Source organism: Schistocerca piceifrons, chromosome 7 (assembly GCF_021461385.2).
Source record: "Schistocerca piceifrons isolate TAMUIC-IGC-003096 chromosome 7, iqSchPice1.1, whole genome shotgun sequence".
Taxonomy (NCBI): domain Eukaryota; kingdom Metazoa; phylum Arthropoda; class Insecta; order Orthoptera; family Acrididae; genus Schistocerca; species Schistocerca piceifrons.
This window is the reverse complement of record NC_060144.1, coordinates 521,959,913-521,978,152: the sequence shown is the minus strand read 5'-3', so window position 1 is coordinate 521,978,152 and position 18,240 is coordinate 521,959,913. Positions and strand designations below refer to the sequence as shown.

At 38.8% G+C, this 18,240-nt stretch overlaps 1 protein-coding gene across 2 annotated transcripts in view; it reads right to left on the bottom strand.

The window, feature by feature from the left end:
* LOC124804884 (putative protein FAM10A4) overlaps positions 1-17,529 on the bottom strand; it is a 187,751-nt gene extending 170,222 nt beyond the window's left edge. Inside the window, exons 1-2 of one of the 2 annotated variants that reach the window (XM_047265249.1) lie at positions 17,408-17,529; positions 16,467-16,763 (exon numbers count right to left, since the gene is read on the bottom strand). In XM_047265249.1, coding sequence (XP_047121205.1) covers positions 16,467-16,758 — 292 coding nt within the window. In that variant the 5' untranslated portion in view covers positions 16,759-16,763; positions 17,408-17,529. The remainder of the gene's footprint in view (positions 1-16,466; positions 16,764-17,407) is intronic. The other variant, XM_047265250.1, reaches the window with a different exon arrangement.
* Positions 17,530-18,240: the final 711 nt, after the last annotated feature.

The following is an 18,240-nucleotide window of genomic DNA, read 5'->3' as shown; positions in this document are numbered from 1 at the left end:
GCATCGTAGCAAATATCAGTGAGAGTTCTTTCTTCAAATGAACACCATATCGATGGATACAATTTCGTGTAAGGTGAAAAAAGGTTATTTTACATTAGTGAAGGAAAACAAATTGAAATCGCCAATCTGGAAAAAATTTGGATACGTACTTGATGGCAACGAAAAGATAAAAGATATAGTGGCTGGTTTTGCATGTAAAAAAAGTATATTCCTACACTGGACACAAAAGTGGAACTTCAAATTTGCTAAAACATTCGTGTGAGGCTGGACAAAGTAGCATGTCTTACTTAAATACCAAGAGAGACGTGAAAAGTTCCTGAAGTTCCACCAAATTTGAAGACAGCTGCGACAGAAAAACTTATCATTCAAAGTTGCGTGTGGATCTGGGTTTCTCGAGATGGCAGTTTCTTATTGATGTGGGGGCCAAGTATGGTGCAGTGAGTGCTAAGGAGCTGATACCTCAGCCAACCACCATATCCAGAAGTTTGAAGGAAACAGCGGATCATCTGCGTGAAACTGTCCCCACAAAAGTGAAGAATATATTCAGAGATATAGGTGGAGCACTAACTGTTGATTTATGGACTGATTCGTACCGTAAAATAAACTATATGGGAGTGACTGCACATTATGTTAATTATGAAGAAGTGAAACTTGAGGATCGAGTGTTGTGCACCAGAAATTTTGAGAGTGAGATTAAAAAAACAGGTTGTTGTTGTTGTGGTCTTCAGTCCTGAGACTGGTTTGATGCAGCTCTCCATGCTACTCTATCCTGTGCAAGCTTCTTCATCTCCCAGTACCTACTGCAGCCTACATCCTTCTGAATCTGCTTAGTGTATTCATCTCTTGGTCTCCCACTATGATTTTTACCCTCCAACACTAAATTGGTGATCCCTTGATGCCTCAGAACATGTCCTACCAACCGATCCCGTCTTCTGGTCCAGTTGTGCCACAAACTTCTCTTCTCCCCAATCCTGTTCAATACTTCCTCATTAGTTATGTGATCTACCCATCTAATCTTCAGCATTCTTCTGTAGCACCACATTTCGAATGCTTCTATTCTCTTCTTGTCCAAACTATTTATCGTCCATGTTTCACTTCCATACATGGCTACACTCCATACAAATACTTTCAGAAATGACTTCCTGACACTTAAATCTATACTCGATGTTAACAAATTTCTCTTCTTCAGAAAAGCTTTCCTTGCCATTGCCAGTCTACATTTTATATCCTCTCTACTTCGACCATCATCAGTTATTTTGCTCCCCAAATAGCAAAATTCCTTTACTAATTTAAGTGTCTCATTTCCTAATCTAATTCCCTCCGCATCACCCGAGTTAATTCGACTACATTCCATTATCCTCGTTTTGCTTTTGTTGATGTTCATCTTATATCCTCCTTTCAAGACACTGTCCATTCCATTCAACTGCTCTTCCAAGTCCTTTGCTGTCTCTGGCAGAATTACAATGCCACTGGCGAACCTCAAAGTTTTTATTTCTTCTCCATGGATTTTAATACCTATTCCGAATTTTTCTTTTGTTTCCTTTACTGCTTGCTCAATATACAGATTGAACAACATCGGGGAGAGGCTACAACCCTGTCTTACTCTCTTCCCAACCACTGCTTCCCTTTCATGTCCCTCGACTCTTATAACTGCCATCTGGTTTCTGTACAACTTGTAAATAGCCTTTCGCTCCCTGTATTTTACCCCTGCCACCTTTAGAATTTGAAAGAGAGTATTCCAGACAACATTGTCAAAAGCTTTCTCTAAGTCTACAAATGCTACAAACGTAGGTTTGCCTTTCCTTAATCTTTCTTCTAAGATAAGTCGTAAGGTCAGTATTGCCTCACGTGTTCCAGTGTTTCTACGGAATCCAAACTGATCTTCCCCGAGGTCGGCTTCTACTAGTTTTTCCATTCGTCTGTAAAGAATTCGTGTTAGTATTTTGCAGCTGTGACTTATTAAACTGATAGTTCGGTAATTTTCACATCTGTCAACACCTGCTTTCTTTGGGATTGGAATTATTATATTCTTCTTGAAGTCTGAGGGTATTTCGCCTGTCTCATACATTTTGCTCACCAGATGGTATAGTTTTGTCAGGACTGGCTCTCCCAAGGCTGTCAGTAGTTCTAATGGAATGTTGTCTACTCCCAGGGCCTTGTGTCTTTCAGTGCTCTATCAAATCCTCTATGCAGTATCTTATCTCCCATTTCATCTTCATCTACATCTTCTTCCATTTCCATAATATTCTCCTCAAGAACATCGCCCTTGTATAGTCCCTCTATATACTCCTTCCACCTTTCTGCTTTCCCTTCTTTGCTTAGAACTGGATTTCCATCTGAGCTCTTGATATTCACACAAGTCGTTCTCTTTTCTCCAAAGGTCTCTTTAATTTTCCTGTAGGCAGTATCTATCTTACCCCTAGTGAGATAAGCCTCTACATCCTTACATTTGTCCTCTACCCATCTCTGCTTAGCCATTTTGCACTTCCTGTCGATCTCATTTTTGAGACGTTTGTATTCCTTTTTGCCTGCTTCATTTACTGCATTTTTATATTTTCTCCTTTCATCAATTAAATTCAATATTTCTTCTGTTACCAAAGGATTTCTACCAGCCCTCGTCTTTTTACCTACTTGATCCTCTGCTGCCTTCACTACTTCATCCCTCAAAGCTACCCATTCTTCTACTACTGTATTTCTTTCCCCCATTCCTGTCAATTGCTCCCTTATACTCTCCCTGAAACTCTGTACAACCTCTTGTTCTTTCAGTTTATCCAGGTCCCATCTCCTTAAATTCCCACCTTTTTGCAGTTTCTTCAGTTTTAATCTACAGGTCATAACCAATAGATTGTGGTCAGAGTCCACATCTGCCCCTGGAAATATCTTATAATTTAAAACCTGGTTCCTAAATCTCTGTCTTACCAGTATATAATCTATCTGATACCTTTTAGTATCTCCAGGGTTCTTCCATGTATACAACCTTCTTTCAAGAAAACATTAAAATTGAATTAATTAAGATACTACGGCCGTTCGATTTATTCAGTGCTGTGAATAACATCGTGTTCGTTACAGATAGAGGTCCAAATATTGTGGCAGCACTTCACCAATACAAGAGGCTCTCATGCTCAGCACACATTCTTAATACTGTGCTGGAGCACACGACTCGAGAAGAGTGATGTGCAGCGACTAATAAATTCCTGTCGAGCTATCACAAATTTCTTTAAAAGATCTAGTCTTCAGAATCGCCTTCAGAAGTCACTGAAAGGAGATATAGACACATGATGGAACAGTAAATTGGATATGTTTGAGGCTATTAATTCACAATGGTTTGAAGTTCTGTCAATTTTGTCAGAGAAACATCAAGATAATTTGATTGATTCTATAGACAAGAGGATGTTGGAAGATATAATAACCTTTCTGACACCATTTAAAAAAGCTTCTTGTGATCTCGAAGCCTCCAAAACCCCTACGCTTTATTTATGTGTGTTGTGGAAGTTAAAACTTCTCTCCTTCCTTGAAAAAAATGATGGCGACAGCCCATTTCTGATAGATTTAAAGAGTACAGCCAAATCTATTTTAATCAGCAAATGGGACGTAACAGTAATCCATAAACTTGCAACGTTTTTGAATCCAAAATATAAAAACCTAAAATTTCTTAGCAGTGCCAAAAATGATGAAGTTGTAAAGGAAGCGAAAAATTATGTTGCAAGAAATTGTCCACAGTTAAAAGATAAGGAGGAAACAACATCTGGAATTCCTGCAAAAAAAAACAGAAGTCTGACGTACTTTTTAATGAATTTGAAGATTCCTCAGAAGATGAATCGAAGAGAGATCGTGACTTTGCGTCAGATGAAATTCTCAAAAGAAAGATGATGAAACTTACCAAACAAAAGCGCTGGCAGGTCGATAGACACACAAACAAACACAAACATACACACAAAATTCTAGCTTTCGCAACCAATGGTTGCCTCGTCAGGAAAGAGGGAAGGAGAAGGAAAGACAAAAGGATATGGGTTTTAAGGGAGAGGGTAAGGAGTCATTCCAATCCCGGGAGCGGAAAGACTTACCTTAGGGGGAAAAAAGGACAGGTATACACTCGCACACACACACATATCCATCCACACATACACAGACACAAGCAGACATTTGTAAAGGCAAAGAGTTTGTGTGTGACATCTCTGCCCAAACTCTTTGCCTTTACAAATGTCTGCTTGTGTCTGTGTATGTGTGGATGGATATGTGTGTGTGTGCGAGTGTATACCTGTCCTTTTTTCCCCCTAAGGTAAGTCTTTCCGCTCCCGGGATTGGAATGACTCCTTACCCTCTCCCTTAAAACCCATATCCTTTTGTCTTTCCTTCTCCTTCCCTCTTTCCTGACGAGGCAACCATTGGTTGCGAAAGCTAGAATTTTGTGTGTATGTTTGTGTTTGTTTGTGTGTCTATCGACCTGCCAGCGCTTTTGTTTGGTAAGTTTCATCATCTTTCTTTTTAGATATATTTTTCCCACGTGGAATGTTTCCCTCTATTATATTCATATCATTAAGATGAAATTCTCAGATATACAAATGATAAAGTTCAATTTTCGGAAGGCATCGACCTGATAGCTTGGTGGCATGGATGTGAAAAAATCTATCCGCATCTTTCCAAACTCGCATACTTCGTGCACTGCATTCCAGCGTCCAGCATGCCATCTGAGAGAAGCTTCTCTACTGCGGGACAAATAATGCAGGACCAACGCACGTCTTTGAAGCCACAGACGATTGATGACATCATGTTCCTGCATAGTAATCTTCCAAAGTAAAAAGGTACTTGTACAGCTTCTCTTACTTCACTGTATTTTTTGGGCTTATCTGGATTAGTTACAATTTTTTTTCATCTGATTCTTTCTTTTACAGAATTTGAATCAGGAGCAAGCAGAGATGAAAATATTTAATCCGAAGCCTGTGAGTTTTTATTGTAATATTTATAGTAAAGAATTTCCTCAACATATTGTTAGTATTTTTACTATTCCCAACAAGAACATTTAAGTAGCATTAGGTAAAAGAAGGAAATATTTAACACGCAATTTGTTTTGTTGTAATTTTCATAATAAAGAGCTCAATTTTAAGTTTTTACTCTTCGCAGCAAGAACATTCAACAGCTAACACATCAATATTATTAAACTAGGTAATGATGATCTCATAAGTGCCTACCTAAATTTTAGCATGCACTACAGTAACATTTGCAGCCGCCGAGCATTGTCGCTCTTTGTGAACAGTGAAACAGCCTGGCCAGAGCGGTGGCATGGCGGGCCTTGTAATTAATTACAAGTGGGACTTCAACCTACGGCTCGCGACCACCAACAAGTTGTGACTGCGATAGCCCGTGAAAGATTATTCAGATCACATTGAAAACTTACAAAATATTCAAATCATCCAAAATAATAATGTGTCTTAATTTACCAGCCAATTAGTAAAGATAAGGGCTGAAATTCGTAACAAAATTGAACATTTTAACTGTAACTTGGTACTGCTTAACAGGGAACAGTGCGTAACATTTGAAGTTATGGGACAGTGGTTTTTATATAGACATCTTGAAATCGTTTGCAGTTCCATTAAACTCTGAAAAAAATCTAACACTGAAAGTATTAACTGCGAAATCTACTGCAAATTTTGTCTTAGTAATTTAGACCAATGTTGAGGATGTTTTAAAGTGTGAAAAACTTTGTTTGGTTGAGAATGAAACAGACATTTCATTTATAGTTAGGTCATAATTCGATAAATCAGCCAAAGGTGAGGTTCGAGATTTCAATCGTATTTTTAGCTAAAGCTAAATGGACTCCTAATTTCTATAAGCACTGATTTTGTTGTCACTCTTCGGAAGACGAGTTATTTCTTCCAGACAACGTCAATTATTGCTGGCAGTTTAACTTTTACACAGGTGCGCCAGCGTTTTGCAGTGTAGGCCTAATACTGTAAATATTTTCACCTGGAAATGACGATGGCTGAACGCATAAGCTATAATGTAATCATCAGCTGACACGAATGGCTTCAAAATTTGACACATCCAAGCAGTGAGTACAAAAAAACTGTCGGTAAATGATGCAATGTGCTAGCAACAGTTTAAAATCATCGTCATTTTCAGCTGCCTTGGCACAAGAGCAGCGAAATATAATTGTTTCTATACACGTATTTTCATCATTTAATACTATTACACTGAATTTTATTTTTTTAAACAGCGTTTCCAATCTCACGAGATCCAAGCCGCTACTGTGTGTGTTACGGAGCGCCAATGCTTTCCTGTTTGGAATAGTCAGCTTTAGAGTAGGTATAGAGCATTTCCTGTGATTTAAGAAGTCAAAAATAGTTAAGTTGTCACAGAAATGGCACCCTAACAATAATTATGTCATTACATACCATAATTCTAAGTACTACTGTCTATTACTATTAATTACTCATTCAAAACTTAAATATATGTGTATGCGGATAAGGAACTTGCGGATACGGATTAATTGCTGTGGATGCGGTTGCGGATTAGGACCATGTGGATGCGGATTGGGATTTTCTTATCCACGCAGACCTCTAAAGATAGTTGTACACTATCCTGAGGAAGTCTACTAACAAAGTTTCAAGAACCAGCTTTAAACGATGACTCTAGAAATATACTACAACCCTCTACATATCACTCACAGAGATTGTGAGTACAAGGTAGAATAATTACAGCACACAGATGGCCGTTCACACAATCATTCTTTCCATGCTCCAGATGTGAATGGAACGGGAAAAAACCCTAATAACTTGTACAATGGGATGTACTCTCTGCCATGCACTCCATGGTGGCTTGCAGAGTATAGATGTAGGTAGACTCAATTGTTGGTGAGTGATTGACTTTTCTTAGTTTTTAGATATTTCAATCCACAAAACCCCCTTGTCACAACAATGAAAAAATCTACTATGAGTAAGACAATAGTTTATGAGTGATATAAATGCTTCAAAGAGGGTCCAGATGGCTTTGGAGACAAAAGTCACCCTGGACACCTTGCACACCAATTACTAACAACAATGCGGAAAAAGGACAGAAAATGGTTCTGGAAAATCACCATGATAGAAGTTTCCGGTGAATTCTGCGAATCCTTTGGTTCATGTCAAGCAATTTTTTCATGTTTTGGGCACGAAATGTATAGTAGCAAAGTTTGTTCCGAAATTGTTGAATATCGACCGAAAACAATATTGCGTAGACATTGCTCAGGAATTGCTGAATGAAGCAGACAACGATCCAAACCTTCTACTTAAGGTTATAACAGGTACAATACATGGGTATGCAAGTATGATGCCAAAATCAAGGTCCAATTGGTGCAATAGAAACTGCCTGATGAGCCAAGACAAAATTCGACAAGGTCAACCATATGTGGAGGTTCTTCTTACTGTTTTCTTCAATTTCATTGGGATAGTGCATCATGAGTTCCTGCCTTTCGGTTGTATGGTCAATAAGAAATACTACCTGGAAGTTATGTGTTGTCTGCGTGAAGCAATCTGAAGAAAATGACCAGAATTGTGGCAATACTCTTGGAGATTGCAACATGATAATACTCCTGCTCACACCTCAATGTTTGTAATTGTTTTGGAAGAAACCAAACCTTTGTTGCCTCAGCTGCCATATTTGCTCCGCTCCTTTCTGAGCACTGGACAGTCTGGCGAGCAGAGGGGCGGGGGCGAGTGCTCTCCACAGCTGATTCAAGTGTGAAGAGGCGCACATGGAGTATCTGGGTGCAGTGGATGCCCGCACATGTGGTGCTGCAAGTGCAGCGGGAAGACATGTGCCCGAACTTCCAGCACTTAAAGCGCAGTATACGGGGAGGGATGTACCGTTTAACGTCACATCGGTAAACCTTGACCTTTTCAGGCAATGAATCACCCTCAAAGGCCAAGATGAAGGCACCGGTAGCAACCCTGTTGTCTTTGGGTCCCCTGCAAACGTGCCACTGTTCTAAATTGGCATATGTGGGGAGTTTACAGCTTAGGCATCATCAGCAGTGCAATCCCTGTGTTGTCAGGGGCCTCCCACCAAATGGGTACATGACGGCCCCACCACAACGGACAGGCTACTGTGCTGGATATTAGGTGCAGATAAATCCAATATTGTCATGGGGGCGAAAGAGGACAGGAGACAACAAAAGAAGATGACATACCCTGGAAAGTGTCCTGGCCCAAATAGTCGAATCGCAGGTGGAGATACAAAGCCATGACAAGAGATTCAGGAGATCGAATCTAAGGGCAGTATGGATAACTTGTGCACTACATAAGCCATCCTTCCCCATATGTCCCGCACTTCTGTAGAATTTTGAAAGTGGCAGATCAAACCATAGAATGGGACGTGGACTCATAGGGTCAAAAAGTATGAGACTCTTTTTAGCTGACTCTTACGACAAGCAGGAATACCTCAGGCCTATTCTAACCCCCGGACCCGCAGGGTGTCCCAAAGAGGTAGCATCTATCATAAAATCCTTAAAATGTAAGTATTCCAGTGGGTATAGTAACATATCAACAAAGTTGCTCATGCGAGTTGAGTTCTATCTTAAGTTATTTGGGGACTCAATCTCATATCAACGGAACATTTCCAGACTGGATACAGTATGCTGACGTTAAGACTTTCAAGCATCTCCTTATGCATCTGACTGCTAATAATATATTGTCCAAGTCACAGCTTGGATTTCTTAAGGGTTCTGATATAGAGAAAGCTATTTACACTTACAATGAGAATGTACTTAATTCATTAGATAATAAATTAGTGGCTACTGGTATTTTCTGTGACCTGTCAAAAGCCTTTGACTGTGTTGACAACAGCATTCCCTTAAGTAAATTAGAATATTATTTGTCACCAGCAATGCTGCAAAATGGTTTTGAGTCGTATCTATCTAACAGGAAACAAAGGGTGTCATTGCAAAAATTCCTGTGCAGTAAGCAGTCAGTCTTCATCTGACTGGGAATTAATTACATGTGGTGTTCCTAAAGGTTCCATCTTGAGTCCATTGCTTTTTCTTGTATACATTAGTGACCTCTGAACTGTTAGATTGCCAGATGCTAAGTTTGTTTTGTTTGCAGATAATACAAACATTGCAATAAGTAGCAAGTCAGGTACAGATTTACAAATAGCCGCTAATCATATTTTACTGACATTAATAAGCGGTTTAAAGCTAATTCACTGTCACTACACTTTGAGAAGACCTACTACATGCAGTTCAGAACCTGTAAGTGATTTCCTTCCAGCACGTGTATAACCTATGAAGACATGCAGATCGATGAGGCTGACAGTGTTAAATTTCTGGGATTACAACCTGATAATAAATTCATTTGAGAAGCACATACCACAGAACTGCTTAAGCACCTAAACAAGTCTGTATTTGCCGTGAGAATGATGTCAGATGTAGGAGATATAAATACAAAAAAATTTGCATACTCTGCTTACTTTCATTCTATTATGTCATATGGGTTCACATTCTGGGGCAACGCATCAAACTGAGCATAAGTTTTTAGGGTGCGAGAGCGTGTGATAAGAATCGTTTGTGGTGTATCTTCAAGAACAGCATGTGGAAACATGTTCAAGGAACTTGGTATTCTAACCACTGCTTCTCAGTATATTTATTCCTTAATGAAATTTGTTGCAAGTAATACATCCCTATTTCCAACCAATAGCTCAATACATAGTATCAATACTAGGAATAAGAACAATCTACATAAAGACCTAAAATCACTTACCTTGGTCCAAATATTCAGGAACACACATTTTCAATAAATTGCCAGCAGCCATTAAAAACTTGGTTTCAGATAAAGAACGGTTTAAACAGAGTTTGAAAGACTTTTTGATAGGCAACTCCTTCTGATCCATAGATGAATATCTTAACTGAGAGTGTTAAGCCAGCTTAAGTAAAAATATTTGTTTGATATCAGTTTTGACAGCATTTGGTCACAACAGTCAAGATTAGGTATTTTGTGTATGATAAATTTATTAATAGTGCATAAGTGTTTCATTCTGACAGCATGTAAATTCTGTAAATATTAGCTGTTCCAGTTTATTGCATTATATTCACCTATTTCGACAATCTCCTGAAAAACGATCAGGGTAGTAAGTATTATATTCAAATGTTTTATGTTATACTTTCTGACATATTCCACACCCACCAGAAAAAAAATGGTTCAAATGGCTCTGAGCACTATGGGACTTAACTTCTGAGGTCATTAGTCCCCTAGGACTTAGAACTACTTAAACCTAACTAACCTAAGGACATCACACATATCCATGCCCGAGGCAGGATTCGAACCTGCGACCATAGCGGTCGCGCGGTTCCAGACTGTAGCGACTAGAGCTGCTTGGCCACTCCGGCCGGTTCACCACCAGAAAATAAATAATGTAGCATAATGAAATTTTAGGAACATGTTTGTCTAGGTAACATATGTAAGCGATAAACGTTGCAAGATCACAGGTTAAATTAGGCACAAGATAAGCCAGTGAAAATGTGAAATGCTGGCGCATTAATAACCATTTTCACCGCCAGATTGTTGAATGCAAGCATACAAATATGCATGCACTGTGTTGTACAGGTGCTGGATGTTGGTTTGTGGGATGGAGTGCCATGCCTCGTGTACTTCGTCAGTCAATACAGGGATAATTAATGCTGGTCATGGATGACGCTGGAATTGTCTCCTGATGATGAACCATATGTTCTTAATTGGAGAAAGATACGGTGATCAAGCAGGCCAAGTAAACGTCATGACACCCTGTAGAGCATGTTGGGTTACAACAGTAGAATATGAGTGAGTGTTGTCCTCATGCCAGACCTTCCCGGTACTGCTGTTCATGAATGGCAGCACAACAGTTTGAATCACAAGACTGACATACAATTTGTAGTCAAGATGGGTGGGATAACCACAAGATTGCCTCTACTGTCATATGAAATTGCACCCCAGACCATTACTCCAGGTATAGATCCAGTGTGTCTAGCACACAGACAGTTTGGTTGTAGGCCCTCTACCAGCCTCCTCCTAACCAACATATGGCAATCTGTGTTATGAGGCATAACCAGCTTTCATCAGAAAATACAAGAGACCTCCACCTTGCCCGTCAATGAGCTCTCACTTGACACCAATGAAGTCACAAATTGAGGTGGTTTGGAGCCATTTGAATGTGTGCTACATGGCCTCTGGCTTGGAACTGTCTTTGAAGTAACCCATTTGTAACAGTTCGATGTCTCACTGTGGTGCCACACGCTGTCCCATCGAAAACGCCGCACATATTGGTCTTGGGTCCGATATGCAGCTACTTTGGTCAATCTTCTACCTTCTACACAAATATAACACTACACATATTCACAATTAAACCAAATAACTGTAGGAATTTTATTATGGTCTACACGCCATCTCCCATGCAAATCATAGATTGAACTGTCCTCTACACAACACAAAATTTCAACCGTCTCCATGCACATGTGCACACTCAAGAACCGCTCAGCCACCACGGCCGGCCCATGATTTCAAAGCTGTTTTAACCTCATCCATGAAAAAAGTGCATGGGGACGCAGTAGTTGACATCAGCAATGTGCAGCGTTGGGTGAAGAAGTTTGGTAATGGAGTAATGGACAATGCAGATAAACTGTGTGCTGTAGTCGGCAGACATCATTTCTCACGGGCGCCAATCAAGGACACGCGATGAAGTGATGCGAGAAAACACATGTTGCAAGTTCACAACTAACAGCAAAACCTCTGTAACCACACTTAAGAACCTTAAGGAGGCAGTAATGCGTGCTCCCACATATGACATTTTTCATAACCCAAGCGATTGCAAAAATAGGCCAGTCAGCAGTATCTCATGCTCCCCATCTGACTTCTACCTGTTTGGACCTAAGAAAAATGACCTACATTTCTACAGATTCAATGACTTGGATGGGGTTATAGCAGCTTTAAAATCATGGGTAAAGAAGCAAAACCCTGAATTTTTCTAAATTGGTTTTGATGCCTGGATTCAATGATGGCACAAATGTGAAAAATCCACGGTGACTATGTTGAACAACAGTCTCATGCACAGGAGGGTTCAAGCTAAGATCTGTAATAATTCTACTGTTATACGTTCATTATTATTTTTTATGATGCAGGCGGCATTACTTTTTGATCTAACACTGTATTATCCATTACTGCTGACATCAAAATTATCACTAAGCCCCACAAGTGGCTAAAGTGCAGAACAAGATAGAAGCAGTCACAGTGGTGTTTCTTTACTGCTCATAGGTTCGCAATAAGTCAGTCTTACATAGCAATGTAACCAATGAGAGGCAAGAAAACAAATTTTGTACTGCTGAAATAGAAAAAAATTATTTTCTTCATTGTTGTCATAAATATTTTTTTTTATGACAATTTACAAGGTTGTGGCTACGTTGGAACCCAATAGCACAGTTTTAATTAATAATTCTGGTTGTCAAAACAGCTGCCTGTTTCTTCTGAATGTGTTACAGTTTTGGAGGTAGTGATGTACTAATATGAGAATGTGCCAACATTCCATTGAAACACGTTGTCTATCCATGGCTCTCTCACTGGCTGCATAGATCCAGCAGTAGACACAATGTACACAACTGACCCTGATCTAAACATTCACTGCCACAAACCCTTCCAACATTATTCTTACAAACAGTACTCAAGGAGTTCAGTGAAGCACTAAAATCGCTCACAAACAATTCAGAAATATAAACATCACACTAGAGAGCCCCACAGCACCTTCCAACACGCCCACTGTAAACACAATTAGATTGGCTACTTAAAAAGAGACTTGAACAAAATTCCCTGAGATTTACTGGCAATAAACAGTAGTTTAACTGCAATTTTTAAGCATCAATAATTGATATGGAATAAATTGAAATATTAAGTATTTAAAAAATTTTGATTTAGAAACCAGAATAAAATTTAATTTCAATGCAAGGTTAAAAAGCACAAAATTCTCTGATATTTTATGAAATTCCTTAAATTCCCTGAGAGTTCTCTGATTTTTCCATGTTTAATGCAATTCTTGGAGAATTCTAGGGTTTCCAGAAGAATCGCCATCCTGACAATCCATTTCAAATATGTCACACCACCATGATGTCATGTAACGTAACACAATACATCATGGGTCTAACCATAGGGTGGTACTACAAATTTCAGTTGACCCAATAAAATACTCAGTGCGCCTGAAAAACAAAAGTAGCATTGACTATCAGCTACGTAAGAATTCATTCTACTTTTCATTTGTTCCCAAACTTAATATGTATTTCTAGGTTCTTCATGGTAAAAGAACAAAAAGTTTTATTTATCTTGACTGAAAAATAAGCTCAAACTCTTAAATAAGGAAATTATAAAGATTAGGATGAAGTAATACAATGTGTCACACTTCCCTTGGCACTGTGAAGAACAGTTATGTTTCATAGGTACAATGTTAATTTATACTTTTCAGTCCCACAGCATTATTATATCTACCAAATTATTAAGTTACTATCCTAAATACGTTATGACATCCCTATATTTAAATCTAAGATCAGGCAAAGAAGGGTTTGCTTTTTTATTGTATTTTTGAAGATGACCCCAATGGAGAGTTTGCAATACATTGAGATGTCCACAAGAAATCTAGTGCACAACAAAAAAATAATGTTCTGTGAGCTTTACAAATATGGCAATAGAAAGTACTGGTAGAACATAAATAATTTAGTAGTTGGTAGCTCACTAAGGTGCTGAGCTCTTGAAAGGCACATTTAAAAAAACACTCCCACCGTCTGGCCACCAGCGGATAGCACATCCAAAGCGAATGTAATTCCCTTTTCCAGTATACTGATTGTCTCACAAGACTTTCACAAACAGTCACGATCCTTCAAACCTACTCTGCAGACAGATTTCCCGCACCACATCTCCATACACCCTGAATCCTACCTCATCCCCAAGAATCAGCTGTAAACAAGCAACCCCCATTGTGGACTGGAAATAGTGTACCATATCTTTCGCCAGGGCTTCGACTTTATACCATTTTATTCTATACACAATTCTTCCCACCCCAAAATTGCATACCACCACTCACCCAATTTACACAATATACTAGTCCATCCTTAAGCCACGCACACTTTCAACCCCTTTCCACATGGAACCTTCCTCTGTGGAAGGCTCAATCTGATACACCCACCCAGCACATACAATACTAGTCCTGCAATAGGCTTGTCCTACCCAATCAGGATGGAAGCAGTCATGTCATTCAGCAGCTCTGTTTCAATACTAGCAAATCGTTTTAGGTGGTCACGACCACCAACCAAATGTTCACCTGAAAGAATGCGCACTGCCAAATGGTGGCCAAGGGCAGAGTTCACATCCAGTGACAGAACATGCTGCCGAGGACAATGTGCTCTATTTCAACTGCTGCTTCCCAACCTGGGCCATCTGGATCCTTGCCTCAAACAGCAGCTTCCCTGAACTATGTGTAGCATCCTTAGTTATCGTGATCCTCCTGGCTTCAATCTCCACTAGCCCCATCCCCCACACTCCTCTCTACTCTACCCCAAGACTCTCAACTCCCAAATATCTCTCCGCCTGTTGTCTGCCCCACCCAATACACTCTTCCATGTCATGATCATGCAAAACCTTTGATTTATGAGACTCTCAATGACTCTATGCCTCTAATTTCCCATGTCATTTGATATTTACACAGTGCAACATTTTACAGAAGTCACTTTCAATATTTACTAGTGAAATCAGTAGCACAGACATTCAGTCAGTGGAGAGACCGAATTAAATTTATTGGTCAAAATGGCATATGGTAGAAATTTTGAAAAAAGTTCCAACTGGCTGTTTAAATGTAGCAAAGTTTCCCAGCCACCAAATAAGAGTTGGAGTAATGGAAGTGGTGCAAATGGCAGAGGGGAGCAGACTGCATTCAAAGATCTTTTACTTGTAAGTGATTATGTACCTACATTTACCGTAAAATGAGTGTTGCTAAATGGGTCATGGTCATAGGATCTATTAATGATCAAGTTAGTTACAAAAGCAATATGTCAGAATATGACAACGTGGATACAAATTGCTGTGCAAGACACAAGAAAAGGACAATTGCCCACCAATCTCACTCATTATGCTAACATAAAAATCAGTTCAGAATGTGTCTAACAATGAGAAATATTCCGATGGTACATTATGAGAAATTATTATAAACACCCACTGAAGAAGCACCCTCAACAACTAAACAACTCAACCCAATAATAATTGTGTTCTGTAACAACAAAAGCATAACTGATGCTACAAAGGGTCATCTGAACCTACTGAAGCCAGTCATCAATTTTGACTCATGACATAATGATGTGGCCTTCAACACCATATGAGCATACAAAGAGGTCGAATAATGACAATATTTATTTTGCTTCACTATTACTTACTGAAATACATGTAGCAGTGACCCATTTGTAGTGTATCCCATGACATAGATAAGGCTGGGAAGTGACAGTCTGGCTGAGACTTGGTACAGACATGAACAAACGCACACAAAATCTTAATTGTGGTTTACAATAATAACATGAACTGGAGGTCATGTTTCAAATCATCTTAAATGTCTAAGTCTGCAACTTCTGGGTGAACATATAATATCAGAATTAGGAGATGGATGTGTCAAACAGTTGACTAACTTTTAATTACACAGGGAAAGAGACTGAATATAGTTATGCATATGTTATTGAACATGTTTATTTTTTAAAAATCAAGAAATCATGTAAATTTTGCCATGCTTTTCCACTTCAAATATGCACTATAATTGTAAAGTTGACTCAAATCACAACATAGTGACAGGTCATAATTATGATCCACAGAACTTGCCAATAAGTAACTAATTGATCTGCAGCAGAGCACAATGTACAGGTGACAGCTTGCTAATGAGTTGATGAAGGTATTGAATGGGGAATTGTGAGAATGAATATAATTCTTGTTATTAAATACACTTTAAGGATATTGGATGTTGATGAGTGGTTTAAGACTGCTTTTTTTTGTGTGTGACGCCACTGGTCAAAGAAAGCCAGTGGTATTGGTATGTTCAATATTTCCACAACAAATATAAACCCTGTAAGCAGTCATGTCCTCTAGCAAACCAACAACATAAGAATGATGATTATTTCATCACATCTCACCTGATATCTTCCCAACAGCCAGTAAATATTTTTAGAAATTTTTTTAAGGCCCCATTTACCTCTATTTTCTAGGTAAATCCTCAATTTTCCTGTTGTTCTTATGATCAGTTAAAAGGCTGCCCATTACATGAGCAACCATTTGGCAATTCCACAATAACATGCAATTTACTTCAACATTCTAACACAGCCTTTTCCCCTTACACTCTCCATGATGTTAGAAACTACATATTCTGGTTAGTGTATGTGCTTTCATTTCTACATTACTACAAACCAAAGCTTTCTACATTTGTAACAGCTGTAGCCATTTGAGGTCTCTTACCAACAACTCCTGTCATGTCTAATTCAACATCACTCTCTTCACTTTCCACTTTGGGTTCATCCTGTTCAGGCTGTGGCTCAGCTTTCTTGGACTCCTTCGTTGGGGATGGCATTTCTCCATCTCCATGACCACTTGTCGGTGCAACCTCAGGAATTTCTGCTCCAAGTTCCTCCAAGTATTCCCGGAAAAATGACAGTTCTGCTGTCTTAATAATTTTTGGATTTGTACGACACATATTTATAAATGCTCGCAGCTGTGTTAGCTGCTCTTTGCCAAAGGGTAAATTTGCCATTGTGCCTGCAAAAATCGGAAACATTAATAAGATGGAAGCATACTAATAAAAACATGTGATTACTCCAACAACACTTTAACGACGACATTAGTGATAACACATTATTAACTCTTGGCTATTTCTTTAACACGCACAAATAACCACGCACTGACACCCACACTCGACAATAAATTTCTGTTTGTCGCAGCACTGAACGAACTACAATAACCATTTGTAACATTAGTGTCTAAGGAATCACGTCCAAAATAGAAATATTCCCTAAAACTAGTTATCCTTTTTTCCGGCCATTGTTCATTCCACAATGCTAACTGCACATTCGGTGTACTGTCATTCGAACGCACTATTATGATCCATGCCGCCCTTAACCGAATTTCTGTCTTCCGCGAATAAAGTTGTAAACAGAAAGTGCCAGTTCGATGACATAAAATAACTTCCTTGTGATAAGTAAATAAACAAATTATTTTACCAATGTACATATACTATATAAATACTTGGCATCCCCCACTAGGAAGATTAATGTTCAGACTTTATGAAGAAAAGCAGCTTTTCATCGTCATGCCCAGCAAACTGTTTACTGCAAATAATTTTATTGCATAATTTCGACAACAATATTTTCTATAACAATATGATAAACATCTATCACTTTTACCTTACCACACGCGCTCGTCAAGAAACCGCAATTCGAACTCTTGTCCACAAACAAACTTCTAGAAACCAAAGATCATGAAACACGAGGTTACGGTGATACGTTTACTCATGCCATAGATCTTTATCTGAATCTCGCTACAGATCACAGTCGCGACCACAGTCTAATGTCGCGACACTTCGCCTCGATTTTGTTCGGTAGTGCGCCAGCAGCACGCCAAGCGGCCAATAAGTTAAATTGTTGGGTTCCGCGCGATCGTGAAAGCGAAAGCGAAGAGTAGTTGTTTATTTTGGTACCGTATACGCAATGGTTTGTACTAATGGGAATATAGTGGAGGGCAATAAACTGCAGCAACTGTAAATTTGCTGTCATTTATTATAGACAGTTTCATTTTTTACATTCTATATTTTAATTTCTGTCTATAATAAATCCAATTGTAGACAATTTCATTTTGTATATTCTATATTGTTAATTTCTATGTATGACAAATCGAATATCGTTTGTACGATGACACAGATGCTAAATAAATAAATAAATACATAATCAAGAAGATACCACATCTGTCTTTTTTAGGTTTCCTAAGGACCCTGAGAGGTATATCCCAACATCTTACTAAACTGTATCGACAGAATTCGCTTGCAAACTACATGTATATTTATGATTAATGTTTCGTTTTGGAAGTAGAACACGGATAATGAATAGCAGACGAGAACATCTTATGAAAAATGACCCTGTTTACCTTCATAATAAAGTTAAGTTTTGTCCACTACAGGTCGAACATAACCAGTTCATTAATGCAGACAATGTGGAATGCAGTTAACCAAATTGTTTGACAT